Source organism: Mirounga angustirostris, unplaced genomic scaffold, assembly GCF_029215605.1.
Source record: "Mirounga angustirostris isolate CCGP_5_RB_7025 unplaced genomic scaffold, mMirAng1.0.hap1 SCAF_3, whole genome shotgun sequence".
NCBI lineage: Eukaryota > Metazoa > Chordata > Mammalia > Carnivora > Phocidae > Mirounga > Mirounga angustirostris.
The window spans coordinates 181,204,597-181,229,669 of record NW_026991711.1 but is presented as its reverse complement, the minus strand read 5'-3'; the positions used below and the strand labels follow the sequence as shown (position 1 = coordinate 181,229,669).

Below are 25,073 nucleotides of genomic sequence, written 5' to 3'. Positions count from 1 at the left end.
AGTGGAGGTTGGGGACCCTGCAGTTCTCTGAGTCTCAAGGCTCCAGGACCGACCCCCCAGCCCAGGAGCTGAAGGCCTCGTCTGCTTTACAGGTGTGTTCCTTCTCCTCTCCTACCTGTCCTGCCCAGCCTTCTCAGCCCAATTACAGTAGTTAGATACATCGGTTTACAAAAAAATTAACATTTCATAAACATTTTCTCATGGATTCATGGTCTTTGCAACTATTTGTAATGACTGCGTAAGCATACTAATTCAATGGCTTATCTGAACCCATGATTTGCAGAACTATTTGTAATGACTGCATGAGCTATTGAATTAATATGCCATTAACCCATTTCATTATTTAACATTTCCCCCCAATTTTTACTCCTCTGAATAATGCTCATAGGAACTTTTTTGTAATGTGTAGTTCTTTTTTTTCATATTAAATAATTTCCTCAGAATCAGTTGCCAAGCGTGGAATTCCTCAATCACTTTGTTGTTGTCATTCTATTAGTAGCAGCAGCCGTATTAGGCAGGAAATGTTTTTCTCGGTACGTGAAACAAATTCTTGCCAGAGAGTTAGTTCTGATTTACAGTGCTGCCAGAAAATTATGAGAGCCCTAGAAATGGCATTTTGTTATTGTTTTCGATTGTTCATTTGCTGAGCCCTGCGCAGCGATACACTTTAAACACGTTGCAGTCTGAAATACTTAAAAAAATACAGTCCCTGGGCGCCTGGGTGGCTCAGTTGGTTGGGCGACTGCCTTCGGCTCAGGTCATGATCCTGGAGTCCCGGGATCGAGTCCCGCATCGGGCTCCCTGCTCGGCGGGGAGTCTGCTTCTCCCTCTGACCCTCCTCCCTCTCATGCTCTCTCTATCTCATTCTCTCTCTCAAATAAATAAATAAAATCTTTAAAAAAAAAAAAAAAAGATTCCTCTCTTACTGATCCATTCACTGCAATATTCTTTTAAGAAGTGACTTATCCCTGGGCGCCTGGGTGGCTCAGTCGGTTAAGCGACTGCCTTCAGCTCAGGTCATGATCCTGGAGTCCCGGGATCGAGTCCCGCGTCGGGCTCCCTGCTCGGCAGGGAGTCTGCTTCTCCCTCTGACCCTCCCTCCTCTCATGCTCTCTGTCTCTCATTCTCTCTCTCGCAAATAAATAAAAATATCTTAAAAAAATAAAATAAAATAAAATATTAAAAAAAAGAAATCACATTTTATTTTATTTTTTTAAAAGATTTTATTTAGGGGCGCCTGGGTGGCTCAGTCGGTTAAGCGACTGCCTTCGGCTCAGGTCATGATCCTGGAGTCCCGGGATCGAGTCCCTCGTCGGGCTCCCTGCTCGGCGGGGAGTCTGCTTCTCCCTCTGACCCTCCCCCCTCTCATGTGCTCTGTCTCTCATTCTCTCTCTCGCAAATAAATAAAAATATCTTAATAAAATAAAATAAAATAAAATATTAAAAAAAAGAAATCACATTTTATTTTATTTTTTTAAAAGATTTTATTTAGGGGCGCCTGGGTGGCTCAGTCGGTTAAGCGACTGCCTTCGGCTCAGGTCATGATCCTGGAGTCCCGGGATCGAGTCCCGCATCGGGCTCCCTGCTCGGCAGGGGGTCTGCTTCTCCCTCTGACCCTCCCCCCTCTCATGTGCTCTCTCTCTCTGTCTCATTCTCTCTGTCTCAAATAAATAAATAAAATCTTAAAAAAAAAAAAATACAGTCCAACTTTGGCTTCTCCTTTATCTGGAAAATAACTGGATCATCCACCTAGCTGAAGAATGACAGACAAATAAAGTGATGGTAGTGGTGGGCATCCAGTGTGGTGATGCATATACAACATTACCATCTTACATAGAAATACCTTCTCTCACCTACCCATGGAAAATAACTGCAGCTATATGTAAGCCCAGGCTTCTCTAACTACGAGGGCAAGAGGAGATTGGTATAGGTAATGGTAGCATGGAGAACTCTGAAAAGATTTTATGTAGCCTCTGAAAGAAATGACACATTTCCTTTCCAAGTACCTTTTGGAAAAATATCAGACTGTTGTTTTAAAATAACTTAAAAATAGAACCTGGCAAAGGTGAACATGTTTCTGAGGTCTTGGTTTTAAGGAAAGACTTTTTTTTTCAGATTGGCATGCTCTTGGAATCTCAAAGAAAACCCATCCATAAAAAAATGGCTAGAATAAGCAGCAAGCAAAGCATAAAATGAGTTTAGGTGAGTGGGTGTAAACTTGTCAAAATATTAAAGGAAAAGTTAAGCTGTGATATTTTAATTTAACTCAGAGAGAGTGGCTGAGACATTCAGTTAGGCAGAAAATATTGTGGTTTTTGTAGAAATAAAACAATCTGATCTTGACACTCAGTGATTATATGGTCTGTTAATAACATGCTAGAGTTTTTAGTAGTTTTGTCCTGTAAATGTTACTAAACTGTATTACTGTGTTGCTTTCAACTTTAGATTTTACTTCCAATTTACTGAATAGTAAATTTTTTTGAGCTCTTGAATTTGTTGATTTTTTTTAATAAGCAGCCCAATTTAAGCCTATTTTTACAACCATTTATTACCCAATTGAGACACATTCTAAACACAGTACAAGGGGCGCCTGGGTGGCTCAGTCGTTAAGCGTCTGCCTTCGGCTCAGGTCATGATCCCAGGGTCCTGGGATCGAGTCCCGCATCGGCAGGAAGTCTGCTTCTCCCTCTCCCACTCCCCCTGCTTGTGTTCCCTCTCTCACTGTGTCTCTCTCTCTGTCAAATAAATAAATAAAATCTTAAAAAAAAAAAAAAAAACAAAACACAATACAAAACAAAGTCTTATATTACTTAGTAGAAATTATACAACTTTGTTTAATACGTAGGTTCTTGGTAGTACTGGAGTTAGGTGTTAAACTTAATGTTGTTTTGATTTAATCTTGGAAATGGGAGATTTCAGCATTGTTGTGGAAGGAAGGGAAAGAGCATGGCTTGAAAGGAGAAGGGACAGAACTCCAGATAGAAGATGTGAATACAGAGAGGTAGAGCTGACTATCAAGGTCAAGTGCCTGTTTTGGAACTTGATTCTCAAGCATGGACGGTCTTCTCTCAGTCTGGATGTAATCGATTTTCACACGAAACATCATGTGAGATAATCTAAGTCCTGCCAGTTCCAGCTGCTATGGCAGCTGGTGCGCAGTAGGTCAGCTGGGCGCAGACCAAATTGTAATACTGATGTTTGTCCTCCAAAGGAAGTAATTGTGTGTTCCCAAATGCTGGTGTCTGGGTAGTTTCCATGTTGACCTGGGGCTATTTTAAATATCATTCTGAACTTCATGAAATAAAAATTAGGCTTTTCGAGGTTAGACGATTGGATGGCAGAGATAAGCTTTAGGGTTTCCCACTCAACGGCCAACTTCTCTGTTACTGAGTATTGCTCTTCTTCCACGAGGGAAGACCATGTGCCACGGAATCGTCCTTTGAGCTGCCTGGGCATCCACGAGGATGTGGAATTACAAACTATAAACATTAAAGGTCCCTTCCTACATGATTTATTCTGCTCTCCCTCTCTCGTTTAATTTTGGATGTGAACTTAGACTTTTAGAACTTACTGTCACAATACAGGTACCTTGAAAGAAAGTCTGCCTATTTATCTTGCCTTGTGAACCTCATCACATAGGAGCTTGTTTAATGATGCTCAACTGAAGAAACTGTTTGGTATTCTTGGTGTCATCAGATGTCCTGTATTAGTACCTGCTTGATTGCCAGCAACAAAAATAACTCAGGCTGACTTAAGCTATTGAGAGTGTTTCTGGTAAGGATGCTGTGGTGTTTGCCTCACAGAACCCCAGACTAGGGAAATAGCTCCGTCTTGGGCATAGGGGACTCTCACCTGGACCCTCTTTAGCTTGCTTCTGCTTCTTTTAATCGGTTGACTTCATTCTTTCCCTTTTTCGATGTGCAACATTCTGCAGTCTAAATTGGAAAACATATGACAAGAAGCAGCCATTTCAACTATTAGAGATACTGATCTATTTTTCTCTCTCTCTGTTTCTGATTTCCCAAGGGAGGAGCTGATTGATCCAGCTAGGATCAGATGCCCATTTCTGGTCTAGCCGGTTGTGATCAGGGGTGGGATGTGGAGAAAGTTGGCAAAGGCTCAGTTGTGACCAATCAGCAGCGGCTGGAAGATGGCGTGTTGTACACATGGATTCTCCTACGCTGAGGCCTGTATCCAGTTCATATACAAAGTAGTAATTTGCCCACTGTGCTGCTAGGTCCTCTTACTTATTTGGATGAATGAAGGTCAACATCTAGTCTTTCTTTATTGCAGGCTAATTATATACAGTAATCTGTATGGATCTGAATTACAGTTGGGCAACTCCTGACGAATGCGGGTACTCATGAAACCAACTCCCCAGAGCCTTATCATTACCCCGAAAGCTCCAGCATATCCCTTTACATTCTGTCTTCCTCCCCCAGAAGCACCACCATTCTGATATTTATCCTCATAGACTAGTCACACTTGTCTTGAATGTCAAACAAAATGGAGACACATAGTGTCAACATTTAGTCTTATGTATTTTAGTTTAAGGTGCAGACATTTGATCAGTGCCAACTGTGTGCCAGGATCCGCGTTGCTGGTAGAAATCCTAGCGTGACTGTGACAGAGCTGACAGGAAGGGGCAGTGGGGTGGTTGGGACGCAGCGCAGGGGCAGAGTGAGCCTGTGCGGGGAGAGGCAGGGAGTGTCCCCGGCATTCGGAGGAGGAAGGGGCCCGGAGCTGTGAGGAGCTTCTGCGAGCAGAGGAGGAAGAGCCCCAGTGTTCCTTATTGTTCTCCGGACATGATAAGCCAGCATATGAAACTTTGGCTATTTTGGTCATTTGCCATTTTCCTGCCTGTGTGCAGGATTTCCTCATCTCCCCGTGTGGGTTCTGATGAAAGGAGAGGCCTGGAGACCTGGCGTGGGATGATTTCCTCCCGGGGGCAGGAAGGCCGGGAATTATCGGGAGCCAGCAGCGGTGTGGGCGCTGCTTTCTACGCACATCTCTCCCGGTCCTCCAGAAGCATTGTCTTCCCGTTGGTGTCTTCTGCTTCCCTCGTTCGGCTCAGATGGCAGGCGACCAAGTTTGCATAGTTTGCTTTTTATTAAGAAAAGCAGCAGTTTTCTTTGTGTATCTTTATATAATAAGATTTTCCATATTTTTAAAATTATTTGAAATTCTGACTCATAGCTACCACATAACTTGCCATAAATGGTCATAGATTTGCAGCTAGATATGGGGCGTGTGGGTGCACACGTGTGCCCGGCCTGTATGGAACGTACTATGTGCTGTGCCTGTGGGCACTGCTGTATTTCTCCAGTTGGTCCAATTGATTAATGTTATAAGGTCAGTTGGGAAATGGGATTGAAAATAAAGTAAATAGTTACGTTTCCCTGGAGCACAAACAAGATGAAATTGCTAAAGACTCCTCTTTCATTCTTTTCTTTTCTCCACAGAACCATCCGAGTATGGCTGAAAAGAGACAGTGGGCAGTACTGGCCCAGCATTTACCACACCATGGCCTGTGAGTAGCTGAGCTGTTCCACTTGAGGGGCGTATGTCTAATGCCTTTGGTGATTCAAATTTCAAAATGCCTGATTAAAAAGTGCTACGAGAGGGGCATCTGGGTGCCTGTCAGTTAATTGTCTGACTTGATTTCGGCTCAGGTCGTGATCTCAGAGTTGTGCGATCGAGCCCAAATGGGGCTCCATGCTCAGCGGGGAGTCTGCTTGAGATTCTCTCTCTCCCTCTGCCCTGCCCCCCAGTAAATAAATTAATAAAATATTTTTTCTAAAAGTGTGCTACTATATTTCAAAATGGGTTTCTTAGTTGCCTAATACTCCAACAGGCTGTGCTAAACTGCAGGAAAACTTTTCTTTGGCAAAGGAAGTCAGGTCTGCTGGCTTAACTGAAGCTGACTTGAGCAAAACTGAAAAAAAAGGGAAGAGGCAGGGGGAGGGGCGTGCCTCACTGCCCCCAGGTTTTCCTTTGTTTTTATTTTGCCAACCTGTATTCATAATGACTGTATACCTGGCGGTGGCTGAGGCTGACACTAAAAAAGAGCCCTGTACTCCCATGCCCTCATAACCAGCCTTCTGCCCAACCTTTTCACAAACTTCCGGGTACTACTGAGAGATTGAGAGATTGGGTCCAAAGTATAACGCGTTCTACATAGAGAATTTTCTCAATAGTTAAATATGTTCACAAAATAAATCTAGAAGATAAAGCTTTTGCATTGAGATTTTAAAAGAACCCTGGGAGGCAGTGACCTAAATTATAAGTTCCAGCCCTTCGTGCGGATGTGACAGCCCCCCCATCCGTCCCTGCCCCCCCTTCTCCTCCTCCTCTCTTGAAAAGAAAGCCCTGGACGGAGGCCTGGATGCCCCACGGGCCCACCCTGGGGTTGGGTCCTGCTACCCCAAATAGCCACATGGAAGGCACCATAGCTCTGCTCACTCCCTCGTGTGGTGTTGGTCCTTAATGAGGAATTTTCCTCAACTAAGGGTTTCAGTATTCAGAGGACCCCTGAGGAGGAGAAAAGAGGCGCTGGGGCCTGCCTGATGCTTTGTTCCTTCTGAAGACCATGGTCAGGTCCTCCGAGGAAGAACTCTTGCTGGTCGTTGTAGACACTGTTGACAGCGTTCCCAGCCTTCTCAAGAGTTAGTCCAGAGGCAGTAGAGTGTGTTACAAACCCAGAACAGCCAATTTTTCAGCATATTCCGAGTAGTCAGTCTGGGTCGTTCTTCTGAGTGCCTCCTTTCTCGGCTGGCGCTTTCTCCTTCGTACATCTGTTCCGGTGTGCATGCACTGTTCGGATCCTGTGATCACATTCAGAAAAATTTAGGAGTCAATCAGGAGCTGGATTTTTCCTGCCTTGCCCGGACAGCTTGTGCAGGCTGCTCACCTTGCCTGTCTTGGTGGTTAAGCAACGAACATGAAGACTCTGTGGACTACTGCTGTGAAGATAACTATTACAAAAGGAGCCATACGGTTCTACAGCATGTACCCTCTGAGAAGCCTCCCTGAAAACCTACCCATGACATTTGGTGCCAGGCAGTCGCCCCTCCTGCTGCCCGCGTCCGTGCAGACGGGGCGCATAACCTTGCTTACTCACTCTCAGTGACGACGACCCGGTGTCTTAGTCTGTGTACTCAGAGAGCCCGCTGAATAAATTTTCAAATCAAACTTTGGTTGTTTCGGAGCAGGGCAGAGCATCTCTCAGATGGATGATTCCTTACTTCCAGTGGCCCAGGGATGGGTCTCCCCGCTGGAAGTAGCAGCGGCCTGAGGAAGTCCTGCTAGTGCTGGGGGGGTGTTTTGTCATCTTTGTGGACAGTCTTGTTCACGCTGTTGCTCTTCTTCCTCCTTCCCCTCCCTTCCTCCACACCTCACGTTTCGGGCATAGCTTCACGTCCTTGCATCCTCAACCTTGGAGTTCCTGCTCCCTGGAATAGAGACTGAGATGGATTTTGTCCTATTTTTAGTTTACTTACTCCTCAGTTTGTATTTAGCCCAGAGAGTTAGTACAGCTGTGGACTTTCTCTCCTCAAATTTAGCAGAAGTGTGCACTCTTCCTTGGCTTTTAGGTCTTGAGCTCGTGGCTTTGGCTCTCAGTTGCCCTCCCTAGCAGTTGCTAACTTGGCTTAAACGTACCCCCTGGAAGCAGTTCCCGGAAGGCTGTGTCTGGAAGGACCGGCAACAACTGGAAAGAACAGGCATAGCATCGTTGCGGGTGGCCGACACCCACGTGTTTGCACCTAGACGTACTCAACTTGTTGCTTCCAGATGCTTCTTTACTGTGCCTTACAGTTCTGTCTGGAACTACACCACTGAGGAGACTGTAAGAACACTGCCTGCAGAGAACAGAATGAATGAAATTATGAGAAATGACTGCTCTACAATGACTTTTAATTGAAAACCGAATTCAAAATATGAGAAGTGTCTTGTTCTAAAAACTGTCTACAGATTATCCAGTTGAGGACATTTTAGTGACTGTCCACCAGTTTTAACTTTTCCTTGTGACCTAACAGAGTGATCAATAAGCCAGACCTTAGTGTATTGCTCTGTGCGATCCAGTTGTTTCATAACTTTGCCTCACGTAACAAAAATAACTTTCAGAATCTGCTTTAGCTGAAGAAGAATGGTAACTCCTAGTTTCTGTAATCTACTCTGTGACTCATGCCTATTTTTTGGTAATACCACTTTATGAAATCACACAGCTGTACAAGGTAGATGATTTTTCCACCATTTGGTAAGTGAGAAAACTAATGGCAGAGGGGTTGAGTCAGTTGCTTGTGGTGGGAATTCGGTCCATGCCCATTGGATTCCAGAACTGGGCTGCCCACCAGTGTTCTCTGCAAAGGGCCAGCCTGTAAATATCTAGACGCTGTGGGCCAAACAGTCTCTGTGGCAGCCACTCAACTCTGCTGTCGTAGCGCGAAAGCAACCATAAACAGTACATAAGTGAAGCAGCCTGGCTGTATTCCAAAAAAACAGAAATACCTTTATTTACAAAACTCGAGTTTGAAGCGTATGATTTTGGATTGCGATGATGCCTTTTTAAAAGGCCGCTGATTTGAAAGATGATTTGTGTTTTACGTGTTTATAAAACTATGAATATCCAATTTTTTTTTTTTTTTAATTAATACTGCTTATCTCATTAGAAGCTTCCTTTCTAGGAAAAAAAACCCAGGACATCTTTACATACAGAGCAAATAAATTAGGGAAGCTTTTTTTTTTTTTTCTCTTTTTTCTCTTTTTTAAATGTGGGAATTCTCTAGCCTCATAAAACTACTCAGCACATTGTAAATTTTACACGAGAGCATGTTACATATTTATGGATAGTTTGTTACAGGGTTGGACATAAAAAGAATTGAAAAGAAGCTGAAAACTAAAGCATTAAGATTTTTGTACCAACCTAAAAGTAAGCAGAAATGGTGACGATGAATCAGAAATCACCAACGCATGTTTGATTTGCCAAAGATAATTTTATGATGGTTATTGAAGAGTACTTTATATGAAGAAGATACATACACCTTTGTGATTATAATTCTTAAACTCGATCATTCTTTTTTAGAGAGAGAGAAAGAGAGGCAGAGGGAGAGGGAGAGAGAGAATCTTAAGCAGGCTACACACCCAGCATAGAGCCTGCCGCGGGGCTTGATCTCACGATCTGAGATCATGACCTGAGCCGAAGTCAACAGTCAGATGCTCAACCGCCTGAGCCACCCAGACGCCCCTCGATCATTCTTTATAGTCTCCCACTTCAGTGTGGTGGGTGAGGGGGTCCAGGCTTCAGTCACGTGTGATTGTTTTGTGTGCAGACCCTGCAGCACCTCCCTACCAGCGGGGTAGTTCTCTGAATGCACCCGAGAAAAACCTCTTTCCATAACCTGATCACGCAGCTCGCTGTGTCTTTGCCTTCAGGTGCGGTCCAGCATTAGTTTACTTTCATCCTTCAGTGGAAAATATCAGCCCTTTGTAGAGAGAAAACTTTAAACTGTTTTCAAATGGTAACGGCATTTACGAGATTTTTTTCTTTTACTTTTTTAGAAGAAGTGTTACCTTAAAGTAAACTCAAGTTTGTTTGTTTCACAGTATGTATTCCCTTGTTGTGGTTCTCCCATAGTCAAACTTCTTTAGGCTGAAATGAACCCAAATATTTCTTTTTCCACATGTTCCATTTTCCAAATCACTTTAATTCTAATTTTTAGCAGAAGGAGATGATCTAGAGTTTCTCCTTTCTGAAACTCTGGCCCAAGCTTTCTGGAAGAAAGACAGGTAGAACCTGGAAGGGGATATGAACACGAGAGGAAGCAGGTACTATTCCAGGCACATAATACTGCTGTGGACAAAGAAACATGCGTGTATACACCTCACAACTCTGCTTACTACAAACTGAGGTTGTGTATGTCATGGGAAAGGGAGCCTTTCCTCACCATTGGAAGAGAACACGTAATCCCAAAGTGGCTTTCCTAGCTTGCTCGCATGTACGGTCGAATGGGAATTCTGGTGCTGGGAACTCCTTTTCTACAGATTCCAGCCACTCTGTTACCTGTGAGGGGGAAGAGGAGTCGGGGCAGGATGGCCTCCTGAGTTTGGGTAACAGATTACTCATTCTAAGCACTGGCCCCCATGCTCTGCAGCCTACAGGTAGGAGTTTCAACCAGATGAGACTTCATGCTGGCTTGCTTCCCTCAAAGTCATAAAAATAATGTAGAACATTTTTTGAATTGGAATTTTAAACTAAAAGAAAGAACGTCAGTAACATTTTCCATTTACATCATTATTTTTTAAAATTTTATTATGTTATGTTAATCACCATACATTACATCATTAGTTTTTGATGTAGTGTTCCATGATTCATTGTTTGCGTAGAACACCCAGTGCTCCATGCAGAATGTGCCCTCTTTAATACCCATCACCAGGCTAACCCATCCCTCCAACCCCCTCCCCTCTAGAACCCTCAGTTTGTTTCTCAGAGTCCATAGTCTCTCATGGTTCATCTCCCCCTCCGATTCCCCCCCCTTCATTTTTCCCTTCCTACTATCTTCTTCTTCTTCTTCTTTTTTTTTTAACATATATTGTATTATTTGTTTCAGAGGTACAGGTCTGTGATTCAACAGTCTTACACAATTCAAAGTGCTCACCATAGCACATACCCTCCCCAATGTCTATCACCCAGCCACCCCATCCCTCCCACCCCCCACCACTCCAGCAACCCTCAGTTTGTTTCCTAAGATTAAGAATTCCTCATATCAGTGAGGTCATATGATACATGTCTTTCTCTGATTGACTTACTTTGCTTAGAATAACACCCTCTAGTTCTATCCACGTCGTTGCAAATGGCAAGATTTCGGGTTTTTTTATGGCTGCATAATATTGCATTGTGTGTGTATGTATATATATACACCACACCTTCTTTATCCGTTCATCTGTTGATGGACATCTTGGCTCTTTCCGTAGTTTGGCTATTGTGGGCATTGCTGCTATAAACGTTGGGGTGCAGGTGCCCCTTCGGATCACTACATTTGTATCTTTGGGGTAAGTACCCAGTAGTGCAGTTGCTGGGTCGTAGGGTAGCTCTATTTTCAACTTTTTGAGGAACCTCCATGCTGTTTTCCAGAGTGGATGCACCAGCTTGCATTCCCACCAAGAGTGTAGGAGGGTTCCCCTTTCTCCGCATCCCCACCAACATCTGTCGTTTCCTGACTTGTTAATTACATCATTATTTTCTAAAAAACATTCTTGCCCTCTTTTTTAAACTTAAATTGTATAATAATGTATTTTGAACGATGACTTAGAATGCTTAGGTTTGCTTGTAATATGGTCTTTGTCTTTCTGGCAGCTCCCTGCTCTGCTATGGCTTACCATCATGATAGCAGACGAATATTTGTGGGCCAGGATAATGGAGCCGTAATGGTAGGTAGTTTTCAGAGTGTATTCGTTATATTGACCACCCTGTGTTCATGCCTGTTGGACAGTTTAAATAAAGAAAAGTGAATGCCTGATTGGCATAAAAAATGTTTAATTTTTTAATTAATTAGATTAATTTTAATTTGTGCTTATTTTTAAACCAGTCATGGAGCTCAGAATGCTTTCATGATTGATGGTTTGGTGTTCAGCCTTCATACAGTGAATATATGGTCTGCAGCAGCCTCGTCCTTGAACCATGAGGGGTTAGCTTGGGCAGGGAGGGCACAGTGGAGAGCCTGTGGGTGCTCGCATGCGCACGTTGTGTATGTGTGTGTATATGTGTAAGTGTAAGTAACAATGGAGGGGGAAGGAGAACAAGGTCAGTGACTAGTCATTCAGCCAACAACTCCTATAACTCTTTAAGGCAGTGCTTCTCTAACTCTGGTGAAAGACCAGATATTTAAAAGTTCAGTTTATTACAGATTGGTAGGTATTTTTGTGGGTCTAATTGTGTGGGTGTGTGAATATGTATGTTTTCTTAATGGAGATGTAATTCACATAAAACTCACCATTTTAAGGTAATGCAATTCACTGGGTTTGTAGTATATTCACAGGTTATACAAACATTAACATTCTCTAATTCCAGAACATTATCATCACCCCCCCCCCAAGAAACCCATACCCATTAGCAATCAGCCCTCACTCCCCCTTCTCCCAACTCCTGGCAATCACTAATCTACTTTCCGAGCCCAGAGATTTGCCTATTTTAGACATTTTATGTGAACAGAATCACATAATGTGTGTTGCCTTTTATGTCTGGCTTCTTTCACTTAGCATGACGTTTCCAAGGTTCATCTATGTTGTAGCTTGAATTAGCACCTCGTTCCTTTCTGTGCTGGAGTGGTATACTGTGATATGGGCGTAGTAGCCCTTCACGACCCTTTGTGTTTCTGTAAGGTCGGGAGTCCGGTCTCCCGTCATTCCTGAAGTTAGCGGTTTGAGCCCTCGCGCTGTTTGTCACTCCAGCATTTCAGTTGCATCCATCTTTTCAAAGAACCAGTTTTGGTTTCATTGGTTTTTTTCTTTTGTTTTTCCTATTCTGTGCTTATTTATTTCAACTCTAATTTTATTATTTTCTTCCTTCTGTTTGCTGTGGGTTTAGCTTGCTGGATTGATGTTTTTAATACTACATTGTTGGATGAGAAAGTCCACAGATTTCATCCTTGGGTGTCATAACAATATGAAATTGCTATAAAGGTTGCTGAACACTCACTGCCTATTTCCCCTTCTCATTGGGACCAGCCATCTGCAGACCACACCGAGTAGCACTGCTTTACAGAATAGAAACAGTAAGAATGAGACTTCGCTAGTGGGGTCCAGTAAGTGTAAGATGACGTAGTAAGTACAGCCCCACAGAGGGCAGAAATTGCTGTGAGTGTGCACACGGTCCTCCAGGCAGAGCATCTGGAGAGGGCTCGCGCAGGCTTACTAACGTGCCAAGTCCTAGAGGATGGCAAGGAGCTCACCGGGCGGGGCAGGTGGAGAAGGACCTCCAGACGCCAAGGAGGCGGGGGGCTGTGTGCAGGGAACAGCAGTGAAGCGCATCACACACCCACAGCTGAAGAGGCAGCGAGAGTGGGTCACGGAACGCCTTGCATTTGAGTCGGTCTTCAGCTCTACGTGTTGAGCAGAGTGCCAGTGGAGAAGAAAGTAGATGCGGTCCTGCTGGGCTGGTGGGGTTGGGGGGTGCTTACGGTCTAGCGGGAAGTTCAGATAATACACAGGTAAATAAGCATCAAGTTGCAAGTTGTGGTAAGCGCTGTGGAGACGTGAACAGGTGCAGTGAGCAAGACCATCCAGAGGGGTTTGCGGCCCCACTGAACAGGGTTATCGGGAGGGCTGCTCCATGACATTTCAGCTAAGACCTGGAGGGTGGGAAGGAGTCGGCCAAGCAGAACCAGAGTAGGTTTTCCAGAAGTGAATGTCCACGTGAAGACTCGAGGTGGGAACATCTCTGTGTGTTTGAGACTTCGGTGGAGGTTATCATGCTGGATGGTGCTGAACGCCGGGGAGGGGCCGAGGGGTGAGGAGAGATGCGGGCTGGAGCCAGGTCATGCCGGGCCTGGAAGGTCTGGGTAGTGTTTTAAGGTTAGTTGTAGACGCTGTGGGAAGCTCTTACAGGGTTTTCAACAGGCGAGTGACATGATAGAATTTACACCTTTAAAAGATCCCTCTGGCCAGTGCTCGGTGCAGAATGGATCATTACGGGGGAGGGAGCAGCGGGAGTGGAAGCTGGATAGTCAGGCTGTTGTGGCCACCTGGATGAAAGGGTGGTGATAGCGAGAGTGGACAAAAGCAGATTGATTGGTGAGGTGCATTGGGGAAAGGTTGGGCGTGCGGAGGGGAGGAAGAAGAAGAAGTTGGGTGATGGCCAGCTTTCTGGCTTGAGTAACTGGGTGCACAGTGGTATCATTTACTGAGAGGAGGAAGACTTGGGAATGTGTGGGGAAGGGGCATTTGGAAGGAAAGGGGACAACAAGGGACCAACCAACTAACTGTACACTTGAGAGACCAGGGGGCTAACCAGTGGCCGTGGGAAGTCAGCATTGGATACACAAGTCCACGGCCCAGTGGGAGCCTGGGCAGGGGGGTCATCAGCATGTAGGGTATTTGTTAAGCTGTAAGAATGGTTGTGTTTACAGCCATTCACATGAATGAGAGGAGACAGGGCCCAGGCCTGTGTCCTGAATAACAGCATTTAGGAGTGGGGTTAGTGGGGAAGCCCACCAGGGAGAAGGGGAAATCATGATCCTTCTGTGTGTGTTAAGGAGCTGACTATATCCTGTAAGCAAGTTACCCCAACTTACATACTCCTACGCATCATTTAGGGAACTAAATGGGATACGTGTTCTCTGGTTCCACGCCAGACCCACAGCTTCAGAATCCCTTGGTGGGGGGTCTGGGAGTCAGTATTTTAGCAAGTCTTCCAGGTGAATGTTGGCTCACAACCTTGGGAGCTTCCCAGGTGAAATCTGAAACCAGCCCCCAAACTCGGAGGGCAGGGAGAGACCGAAGAAAGAGGCAGTCCACTCCAGATTGCTGAGTGGGAGGTTTAATGAGCAAGGGAGCTTATATATGAAGTTTGTCTTGAGTAGCTGCAAGATGAGTAAATCTCTGCCCCCACCCACCAGAGTCTTAAAAGTTTATATAGAGGCCTTAGCTGGGTTCAGTCATGTATATCGTCCAGATGGCCCCAACACCACATCACTGTCAAGGCTATGTGCTTGGGGCAGCCTCTGGAACAGGGAAGGCAAGTGGGACACACATGCCAAAGACGGGGAAGGGTTGAGGAGCCTCTTGACGGCTGACTGCCAGGGCCCAGCTCATGGGTCAACAAGAGAGGTCAGTGACCTCTCTCAACAGTGAACCTTAGGGTCAAGTGCATTAGGGGGGAGCCATTGAAGAGCATTAGGCGGGGGACGACAGAATGGTTGGGTTTCTGTTTTTGTGAGCTTAGTGTGCCAGTGTGTGGAGTTTGGGGGGACAAGGCTGAAACTGAGGCGTCCCAGTTAAGAGTCTGTTTCAGGACTCCCAGTGGGACACTGTGAAACGCTGGGGTAGTGTTGGAGAAGAGGTGTTGGCTTTGAGAGCTTTCTGGGAAGCAGACTTGATGTCTAGTTGGATGTGGGTGTTTTGTAGAGAACAGTGTGAAGATGGCTTCTAGAGTTTTAGCAGGATGGTGGTGGTGAGTGGTCAGCTATGCTCTAAGACAGAGAAGATGTGATGTAGAGGGAAAGGTGACGAGGTCAATATTGACAGTTGGGTACATGGGCCTGAACCTCAGGGTTTGGTCTGGAATAGGGGTTGGGAGTTCTCTGAATGCAGAAGTCCGTGAAAACTGCAGCAGTGGTTGGCCTCAACTAGGGAGAGCAGATAGACTGAGAGGAGCAGAGAGCCAAGGTTACCCTCCCTAGGAATATCAGTATTTAAGGGAAATTCAGAGACTGGGAGCCCATGGGGGAGACGGAGGCAGAATGGGCAGTGGGAGGAGAGCCAGCCAGGACGCTGGGCCACGGAAGCCGGAGAGGCAGTGAGTTTCACGTGGGGGTGAGTCACAGTGTCAGGGGCAGCAGGGAGAGGATGAGGTCAGGCCTGGAAAAGGACCTTGGGAGCGGCACTTAGCAGCTGGTGCTAAGCGAGGGCAGCCCTTTTCCTGCCGTGATGGTGGCGTGTGTGCAGTGGGTCGTCAATGTGGGCTGATCTTTAGAGAAGGAGCTGAGGAAAGTCGTAGAACTGCTAAAAGAGTTGTGTTGTTTTCTGCTTGTTTTGTTTCTGAAGTTAAAGGCTAAGAAGCCTTGAGTGTGTTTAAGTGCCAGGAAGGAAAAAGCCAGTGGAAAGGATAGGCTCTGTGCCCAAGCAGTTCACTCAGCAGTAGGCGGATGGTGACAGATGCAGGGTTGGGCTCGCCCAGCTCTTTGCCATCAGCCTGGGACTGTTATAAATACCGTGGTAGTAGTAGATGCAAGTGTCCTCGTCTTTCTCCTTCTGGAAATTTTATAGGAATATCATGGTGATGTGCATGCACATATATAACCAGAAGCCAAGAAGCAGTTTGTCCAGTGGTTGCACACTTTATTTCTCTAGGGACCCTACTTGTGGCTCCCGAGTCAAGGGTAGACTCTGTGATTATAGGACAGCATATAAAAATTCATAGCTCTTCAGTGCAAAGGGGCAATGTAAATCCGGTGTATCGTTCGTCAGCAATTGATCTTTGATTTTCCACCCAAAACAGATCAGTATATATACAATGATATATATACTGCTATATTTATACTGTCCCCAATATGTATATATGTGTATATATGTATACACACACAGTCAATATATATTAATACATATATATACACACATATATACTGATACATATTTGTACTATGCAATACCAGGATGGAGAGCAAGGAATCAGTATTCCTGTGTGTGTGTGTGTGTGTGTGTTTAACAATTCATAATGTCCATGTTTTTTAGAGCCTTAAGAACTTACCAGTTAGCATTGATCAATAGAATTTAGTGCGTTTTCTTTAGAGTTTTGTCTTCTTGGTTTTATGCTGAAGCTGATTTTTTCATTAAAAAGCATATACTTTTATTTTTTCCTACTTATAAAGTATTACATAGTCTATAAAAATTTTGTAAATACAAGAATATTAAAAGAAGCAAACCACTCACAATCTGTAAATTTCCCTTTTTTGTGTGTTTTCTATATGACATATGTATATTTTCGCCTTTACATTGCTGAGATTCCCAATGCCTTATTTTCACTGTAGCTGAGAACCCTATTTGTAACAGGGTCTTTGCAGTTTTGCTTTATGTGTATCATCTTGAGGAATACTCAGTGTAACCAAGAGAGCAAAATTAACAAGATCCCTCCTTTATAGTAGAAGGAAAGGGACTACAAAGCTTGGGCTTGTGGGGGAAGAACTGAGCAAAAATGCTGTGCTGGTCTGCAGCAACTTTATTCGGTCTGGTCCCCAGAAGAAATCGTGGCCTGAGGACAAGTCTGATGAAAGAAGCCATCCCATATTACTCTTTTTTTTAGCCCTTCATTTATTTTTTTTAATTATTGTGTTAATCACCATACGTTACATTGTTAGTTTTTGATGTAGTGTTCCATGATTCATTGTTTGCGTATAACACCCAGGTCTCCCTTGAGTGACTGTGGAGTCTGAAAAACAAACTGAGGGTCCATATTATTATTATTTTATAGCTAATCTCAAGGTCCTCGTCTGGTGATAGCTAGTCTTGGATTTTACTTTGTTTTGAAAGTTAAGTTCCTGTTTTTAAAACCGTAACTGTTTTCTTATTGCATGTGTTTACTTTTAGGAATTTCACGTTTCTGAAGATTTTAATAAAATGAACTTTATCAAGACCTACCCAGGTAATTATAATACACACACGTACTTGCATACACATGCATGTAGGTAGACACACACAAAATGAGAACACTGTCTCATGATCAAAATTAGGTCTTCACGTTAACTTTGTGGATATGTTTCCCCCAGTTATATAGGATGCTGCCAACTCTTCAGTTATTTACCATCCTTTTCCTGCTTATCAATGTTTAAATTTTTGTATACTATTCCATTGGGTGCATTATCAGATGTAATTTAACCATTTTATTTTTGAGCGTATGTGCTGCTTCCATTTTTTGGTAACACACACTAACATATATGACAATGTATATATATCTGTGAGTGTATATTTCATATATACATACATATGTGTGTACGTGTCCTTGACTCTGACTCTAATCCTGTAACCCTGGTTGCTTCTGTGTCAGACAGATTCCTAAAAGTGGAGTAACTGGGTCAAACATTAAAAAGTTTTTTAATGCTCTAGATTTATTTTACAAACTTCTTCCCAGCATTACTGTGAATTTTTACAGTCCCATGAGTGGTGGTTGAGAGTATTTGGTCATCCAGTCTGTCCAACATTGCTCTTACAAATGTTTTTTTTGCCTGTTTGATAGTCAAAATAGTCAATTTATAAATTATTTAAGCTTTGCTTAATGTCGATCATTTGTTATGTTTGGTGAATGTCTGTTCATGATTTTACCCATATACCTACAGAGTTGTAGTATTTTCTAATTAATTTATAAGAAAGAGTCCCTTGGTTCTTCCAAAGCAACCTATACAGCTGAGAGCAAGGTCAGAAACTTCTCTGCCTAGCCTCTGACTTCATTCATCAGACTGGTGTTTATTAAACGCCTGCTGCATGCCAGGTCCTGTACTAGATGAAGTAGACAGGGTCCTGGTGTGGCTTGCAGTCAGCCTGGAAATGCAGACATTTCAGGAGTTAGGTAATAGAATACCTTCCTCATTCTCAGCTATTATTTTGGAATACAGAACTCTACAAATACTTTGTCTTTATAAATAATAAAAAGTTACACACAAATTGTTCCAGAAACAAAATGCTTACACTATTTTTTTTAATTTCGGAAAATTGAAGTTCTCTTGTTTACAATGCCAGTGTTTTAAGATTTATGTATTTATTTTGGAGAGAGCGATGTGCGAGCAGGGTGGGAGGGGGCAGAGGGAGAGAAGAGGACTTCTCACTTCCCCAGCCCGGGCTCCATCTCACGACCTTGAGATCACAGCCTGAGCCAAGACCAGGAGTCCGCTGTTTAACCGACTGAGCCACCCAAGCGCCCTTACAATGCCAGTGTTTTCTAAAAGGTCAAAGTACTAAAGTGATAGACTATAAAAAAACATTGCTCTTTTAAGAAAAGACTACTGCTTTCCATATGGAACGTATTGATAGTAAGAGCACAGTAAAAATGTTCTCTCGAGTATAGCAAAAAAAAAAAAAGGCCTGGTCTTTGATCAGTTATTGGAATCCCCCTTGAGCATCAGTCTTTAGTGACCTGCAGCTTCTGATTGTCCACCAGGTAGGGAGACAGGGCGGCCGGGAAGCCTGTGGTGGTGAGGTGGGGTAGGGCAGTTTATCTGAAAGCTGCTCACAGGGGACAGGCGTTTCTGTGGTACGACTGTTCAGACCGTGAGTCTCCAGGCCAAGCAGCTGGAGAAGGTGAGGCTCAGTCTTGATTCGGAAGGTCCCATTTCTTCGTGCAGGGCGCAGACTTCCCTTTCTGTCCCCGCAGCTCATCAGAACCGGGTGTCCGCCATCATCTTCAGCCTGGCCGCCGAGTGGGTGATCAGCACCGGCCACGACAAGTGTGTCAGCTGGATGTGCACACGCAGTGGGAACATGCTGGGGAGACACTTCTTCACTTCCTGGGCTTCGTGCTTACAGTATCCTTCCAAGGGCTGGACCTTCTCCTGCCTAGCACCTCCTCGGCTCAGTGGTTGGCTTGGCTTTGAGGATGATCATAAACTGTCAGTTGAGATCCAAAGACTGAGGGATGCCTGTGTATTTCACATGAAATGCAAGACTTCCTGTATCTGCTTTTCTTTGGTATAAAATTGGTGTATTAAAAATAATAATTAGGTGAATTACTGTTCTTATTGGGAGGTACAATCTATTTTTAATACAATATCTTAGAAACCTAAACCTCATTAATGCAAACCCCACCCCTTCGTTCCTTTGTATTTGCATTTTAAGGTGAAAGAAAAGACTTTTCTGTTGAATAAAGAAAGACCAAAAGGAGTCTATCTTTTATTTGGTTATTGGCAGACCCTGAAAGAGAATAGAATAAGGATTTGTGACCCTGGAGTCCATAAATGGGCTTACAGGAGTTTTACAGTTTGTGTGAATGTGTATGGAGAAGGTTCATAATCCTTTCCATATTCTCAGAGTTGCCTCAGGATCCCCAGAATGTTAATGAATTGCTGCTTTCACAGTTTTTTAACCTGTGTATGGAATTTGTTTCATGGAGAATTTGCCCTTGCTTAGGGCTCCCCGTGGTAGCTATCTTAGTGACAGCAAGATTAAGGCTGTCAACAACAGGCAAATACCCCATAGTAGTTTCTTTTTCAGAGTTGGATGTCTGGTGTAGCAAATTCTTTTTTTTTTTTTTTCCATTGAAAGCCTCTGTACAAAAATGTTTGCTACAAATGAATGCACAGCATGAGATATTTAAAATAAGCGTTAAAGCAGTACCATACACTTCAGAATCAAATAAGGGAAAAACACTCAGATATTTGCTAAATAAGTCTTTCTGTTATGTATTAGGCTTTACATATGGATTGATAGAAAAGGGCACAGAATCACAGAATCATGACCCAGCCTGTGATGTTTCTTTTGACCTTTGTTTTGGAATTAAAGCAATGGTTATCCTGATGTGTCTAAACTGCAGATTGGCCACAAATGTCTATGGCCATTAAGTGACTGAGAAAGTAATGAGTTGTTATCAATAGTTAGTTTAAAATTTAAATTTACCACTACCCCAAATAACTGCCTTTTGGATGAGTAAACTCTCCATGGCAATTTAAAATAAACCATGCTTTTCATTTAAAGCTGCATCATCCAGGCCAAAGAAAGATAGGTGTTCGTATTTGCTATCAGTTTTACATTATTTCCAGAGGTAATTCGTAAACAGCCATTTTGTTCCAGTTCTTTCTTGCTGTTTTCATTATTGAGTATTTTACCTTTTTATACTTTATTATAATTTGATTATAACTACTTTTTTTCATGTCTGACTTCTCTGTGAGCTCTTAACCTTTTTTACTGCTAATTCCTAGGGCATTGATTAGAATAGTCCTAGGTACTCCATGAATTCTTGTTGAATGAATGAATGTTAACTTTCCCAAGAAAATTTCCAACTTGAAAGCTTGTTTTCTTAAATATGTACATATTGCCTGAATTTCAGTTGGGTACTTCCTGTCTCATAGTTTTGTGCTTATGTCTTTAAAATGCACATTTTTTCTGTTTTATAACTTCTAGATGGATTGTGTTATATATCCTTGACTGCTTCTCCACAGATACGATTTTGATACTCAGTATGCTTTTGTTGGCGATTATTCTGGACAGATCACCCTGCTGAAGCTGGAACAGAACTCCTGTTCAGTCATTACCACCCTCAAAGGCCATGAAGGTAGGCTGTGTGATCACCCACAGGTTTTTCACCTAATTTGGGCATCCAGATTCAGTTCTCAGCTCTGCGGCTTCATGAATGATCAGCTCCTATGACCTGTCAGTTTCAGTTTGATTGGCCAGATGTGGGATTTAGATCTAAAGGACTGAAAGCGAACTGAAGATCGGGTGTTGGGCTGGGTTTCATGTCGTCAAAATCCCTTCCAGATTACTCATGTGGATAATACTTTCTATTTTGTTTGCCTGTTTAAATTATTTTCAGAGGGTCTTTGAAAATTTCTTGTAAATGGTGAGATCTTTAGAAGAATTTTTTTTTTTTTTTTTTTTTTTTAATTTGTCAGTTTCTAGGATACTGAACAAGACCTGGTGGAGCAATACAATTAGGAGAAATGTCTGGGCTGGTTCTGCCTCTGCTTGGTTAGGGACTGAGGGGGAAGCATGGGTGGAATTTTATTATTTCTACAGTACAGTGAGTTGGCCAGTTTTCATGGTTTTAAAATTCAGTTGGCTGTATTGGGTAACAAATTAGAAGTTTTGACACTGTTTGGTTTAGATTGAAGAATTGGGGATTTGTTCAAAGAATTAATGAATAACTTATTTATGAAAACAGTGTTTTAAGTATAACGAGTTAAAGGTACTCTGTGCTTCCTAGCTAATTTATTTGGGTGAAATCGAGTGTGTCAAATCAGGGACCTTGTAGAGCAAAGAGGAGAGAGGAGAAGAATAGCAAGTTAGAATGTACTTGGGCAGGAAAGCACAGCCCCTAAGGAAACCACTTGTGTTTATGACTAATGGTCTCATGATCCCCAGGCTCCCAAGTATTCTCTGTGTTGCTAAGGACAGGCTGGGTTCTGGTAACTGCTTAGTAGTGTTTATAGCGAAGGCCTATGTTTATCTGCTGTCAGGCCTCTAGCTGAAGTGTATGGGGCACAGGATTAAATTTATGCCTAACTGTTCCCTGAAGCAAGTTTTGCAGAACACTTCTTTTTTCACTTACCTTAAGTTTCTGTGAGAAACTAGTTTCTGTTGTTTGCTTTTGAATATGACTTCATCAGTTTTCTCTATAACCACCAAAAATATTATTAACTTGTGTGACTGGCTCTGTTTTTAAGTTTGTTAATAATTTTTTCTAGGCAAGCAGTAATCAGTAGACTATGAAGAGAGAAATCTGTTGAGAGAGAAATCTGTAGAAAGAAAGATTTCCCAAGGATATTGAATCTGATATAAATTCTCTGGCATAATTGTGTGGTACACCTACAGAGCATTTTTTTTCTGAGACCCTCAATTTAATTTTTTTAAACATGCATCATGAGGTAAAACACCTGCAAGGTCCCGAAGACCTGGAATAATCTAGGTTTTTAGATTACCTAAGTTGACCACAGTAATCTTCACTGTCTTTTCTCATTAGTGTTAGCTTTGTTTTTTTCCTTCAAAAGCTTTTTCTGAACTAACCCCTCATATATAGCTATCGTGTCATTTTTTTGATACAGAATGAAGAAAAATTTCTTTAAACATCTTTGTCTGCAAAGTAGTTTGATGTGCGTTGGAGATCATTACCTTACAACTCTGAGGGATGGATGTGCTCTGTCTTCTCAGTGATCTGTGATAAAGGGTTGGATGACCTTTCGCACAACAAAGATACATTTTTACTTTGGGGCTCAGCTGGTCCTCGTTCAGTCCAGCTGTGCTGGTGTAGGGCTGTACCTAACCCCGCCCTCTCTCTCTCCCCCGCAGGTAGCATCGCCTGCCTCTGGTGGGACCCTATTCAGCGGCTACTCTTCTCAGGAGCCTCTGACAACAGCATCATCATGTGGGACATCGGCGGACGGAAAGGCCGCACGCTCCTGCTGCAAGGCCATCAGTGAGTGACTGTTTTTGGGGGTGGGGACAGAATTGGAGTCTGCGGGGGGGGGGGCAGGGCAGCATTCGTATTCTGCTACTGCTTTCTCAAACCCCCATCTGTTAAGACAACCATTTGCTGGGGCTCACTCAGGCCCTTTTAATAGCTCTTCTGTGAGTCCTGAGTGTCTGATGTTGTAGAGCAAAACAGAGCCCAGGGTATTCTTCCTTCTTAGTCCAAAGAGCACTTGCCACTTGCCTCTCCCGAGGAGTCACCCTGTTAAAATACCTGCCTAGGGCACAGGCGGGTTAAGGAGGGCAGATGAGGACTTTCACCATGGAAGACTGCGTGGAATGCCATGCTGAGCCTGTCTCGAACTGGGTGCCCGACTTGTTCTTTTATTCTGACGTGTGGGTGTGGTTTGACACAGTTACCGGAGCTAGGGCAACATAATGCCCAGGCTCTTGCCTTCTGGTTTTGAGAGGAAGAGGACATTGGCCTTTCCTTTCCTCCCCGTTGGTTAGGCTGTTGCTATTTACCATAAGCAGAATCAGGTTGAAAAGTAGCCAAGGAAAGATTTTTTTTTTTTAAGATATTATTTATTTGACAGAGAGAGAGAGCACAAGCAGGGGGAGTGGGAGAGGGAGAAGCAGGCCCCCCGCTGAGCAGGGAGCCCGATGCGGGACTCGATCCCAGGACCCCGGGATCATGACCTGAGCCGAAGGCAGACGCTTAACGACTGAGCCACCCAGGCGCCCCCTATTTTTTTTTTTTTTTTTAAGATTTTATTTGACAGAGAGAGACAGTGAGAGAGGGAACATAAACATGGGGAGTGGGAGAGGGAGAAGCAGGCTCCCCACGGAGCAGGGAGCCCGATGTGGGGCTTGATCCCCGGACCCGGGGATCATGACCTGAGCCGAAGGCAGACGCTTAACCAACTGAGCCACCCAGGCGTCCAAGGAAAGATTCTTCACCCAAGTCTGCAGGGCAGGAGATTGTTTCGTAGGGCATCCAGAGGAGGAGTCCGACAAGCACACAGGAAGGGGGCAGATTTTGCCCCATCATTTGTGTGTGTGTGTGTGTGTGTGCACGCGCACGAGTGAGTGCACGGGCATGTGTATGTGTATCAGTCTCTGTAGCATCTCATCACCTGTTCTTATGGGTTGTGTTCCAGTAAGGGAGTCGCCCCTCCTTTGTTCTTCGTTATGCACAGGTAGGTGAATCTTGCAGACCTGAAAAGGAGTGGACCACAGCAATTGGCCCTGAAAACGGTAGCCATCGTCTTATCTGTGGCCTGCAATTCTGAGTGACTGACTTGAAAGTAGTGTCTATTTCATAGAAACTATTAAGCTGTATAATAAGTTACAGAATGCTGATTCAAGTTTAGACTAGAAGCCATAAGACCATACCAAATTGTCAGTGATAAAATGCCAGTGGCTGGTTCCAGCAAGGGGGGAGATTAGAGCCTAAGTGAAGACAGAGTCCGTGTTTCTCCATATTGAGACAAGTGACCGATGTGTGTTGTTTGCAGTGACAGAGTGCAGTCCCTGTGTTACCTGCAGCTCACAAGGCAGCTGGTCTCCTGTTCCTCAGATGGTGGGATTGCAGTGTGGAACATGGACGTTAGCAGAGAGGAGGTAAGAGAATGAGCAGGGCAAGGCTGAGAACCTGGCTTCTTGGCTTCCCACCCTGCTGGCTCTCGATGCTGACCAGCTCACAGACAGCCCCAGCCCCTCTCCCTTGTGCTTACCGGTTATCATCTAACAAGGTCCTGCGTGTCACTGCCCCATGTCCTCTCCCCATGTGAGAGTTTCCACAGTGACAAGCATTGCCCACAGACGGAGCATGTGGGCTGTTTTCAGTCTGGAGACAGCCCCCCATGTCACTGGGGCACGCGCTGTGCCCAGCCCCGGGAAGCACTGTCGTGGCCCCATGGCATCCCTGTTACCCAAAGCTCTGGGAGGCCTGCTGTGACTAGTGTCAGGGACCTTGCCAGGTGCCTCACGTTTTCCTGGGGAAGGGTATCTCTGTCCTCTGCTCATGTCGACATGGTGTTCTTCTCAGGAGCCCTGAGTTCTCATTTGTTGGGGCCACTAACTAGTTGTGAGACCTTGTTCAAAGGAGTGTCATTATCTCTCTTGAGTGTCCATTCCTGCATCCATAAAGTGGAATCATTCAGTGACACAACTTCCAAAGCCTCTTCTAGTTCTTGAGACAGATACGCTGATTGTCTAAACAACCTTGCCATCATCTTTTAAATTGAGAA

At 44.0% G+C, this 25,073-nt stretch overlaps 1 protein-coding gene across 1 annotated transcript in view; it reads left to right on the top strand.

Annotated features, from left to right (window-relative positions):
• The window catches only part of WDFY1 (WD repeat and FYVE domain containing 1), a 49,088-nt gene that overhangs the window by 11,247 nt on the left and 12,768 nt on the right, over positions 1-25,073 (top strand). Inside the window, exons 2-8 of the mRNA XM_064587148.1 lie at positions 5,463-5,530; positions 11,354-11,427; positions 17,299-17,353; positions 19,076-19,226; positions 20,856-20,968; positions 22,702-22,828; positions 24,339-24,444. Coding sequence (XP_064443218.1) covers positions 5,463-5,530; positions 11,354-11,427; positions 17,299-17,353; positions 19,076-19,226; positions 20,856-20,968; positions 22,702-22,828; positions 24,339-24,444 — 694 coding nt within the window. The remainder of the gene's footprint in view (positions 1-5,462; positions 5,531-11,353; positions 11,428-17,298; positions 17,354-19,075; positions 19,227-20,855; positions 20,969-22,701; positions 22,829-24,338; positions 24,445-25,073) is intronic.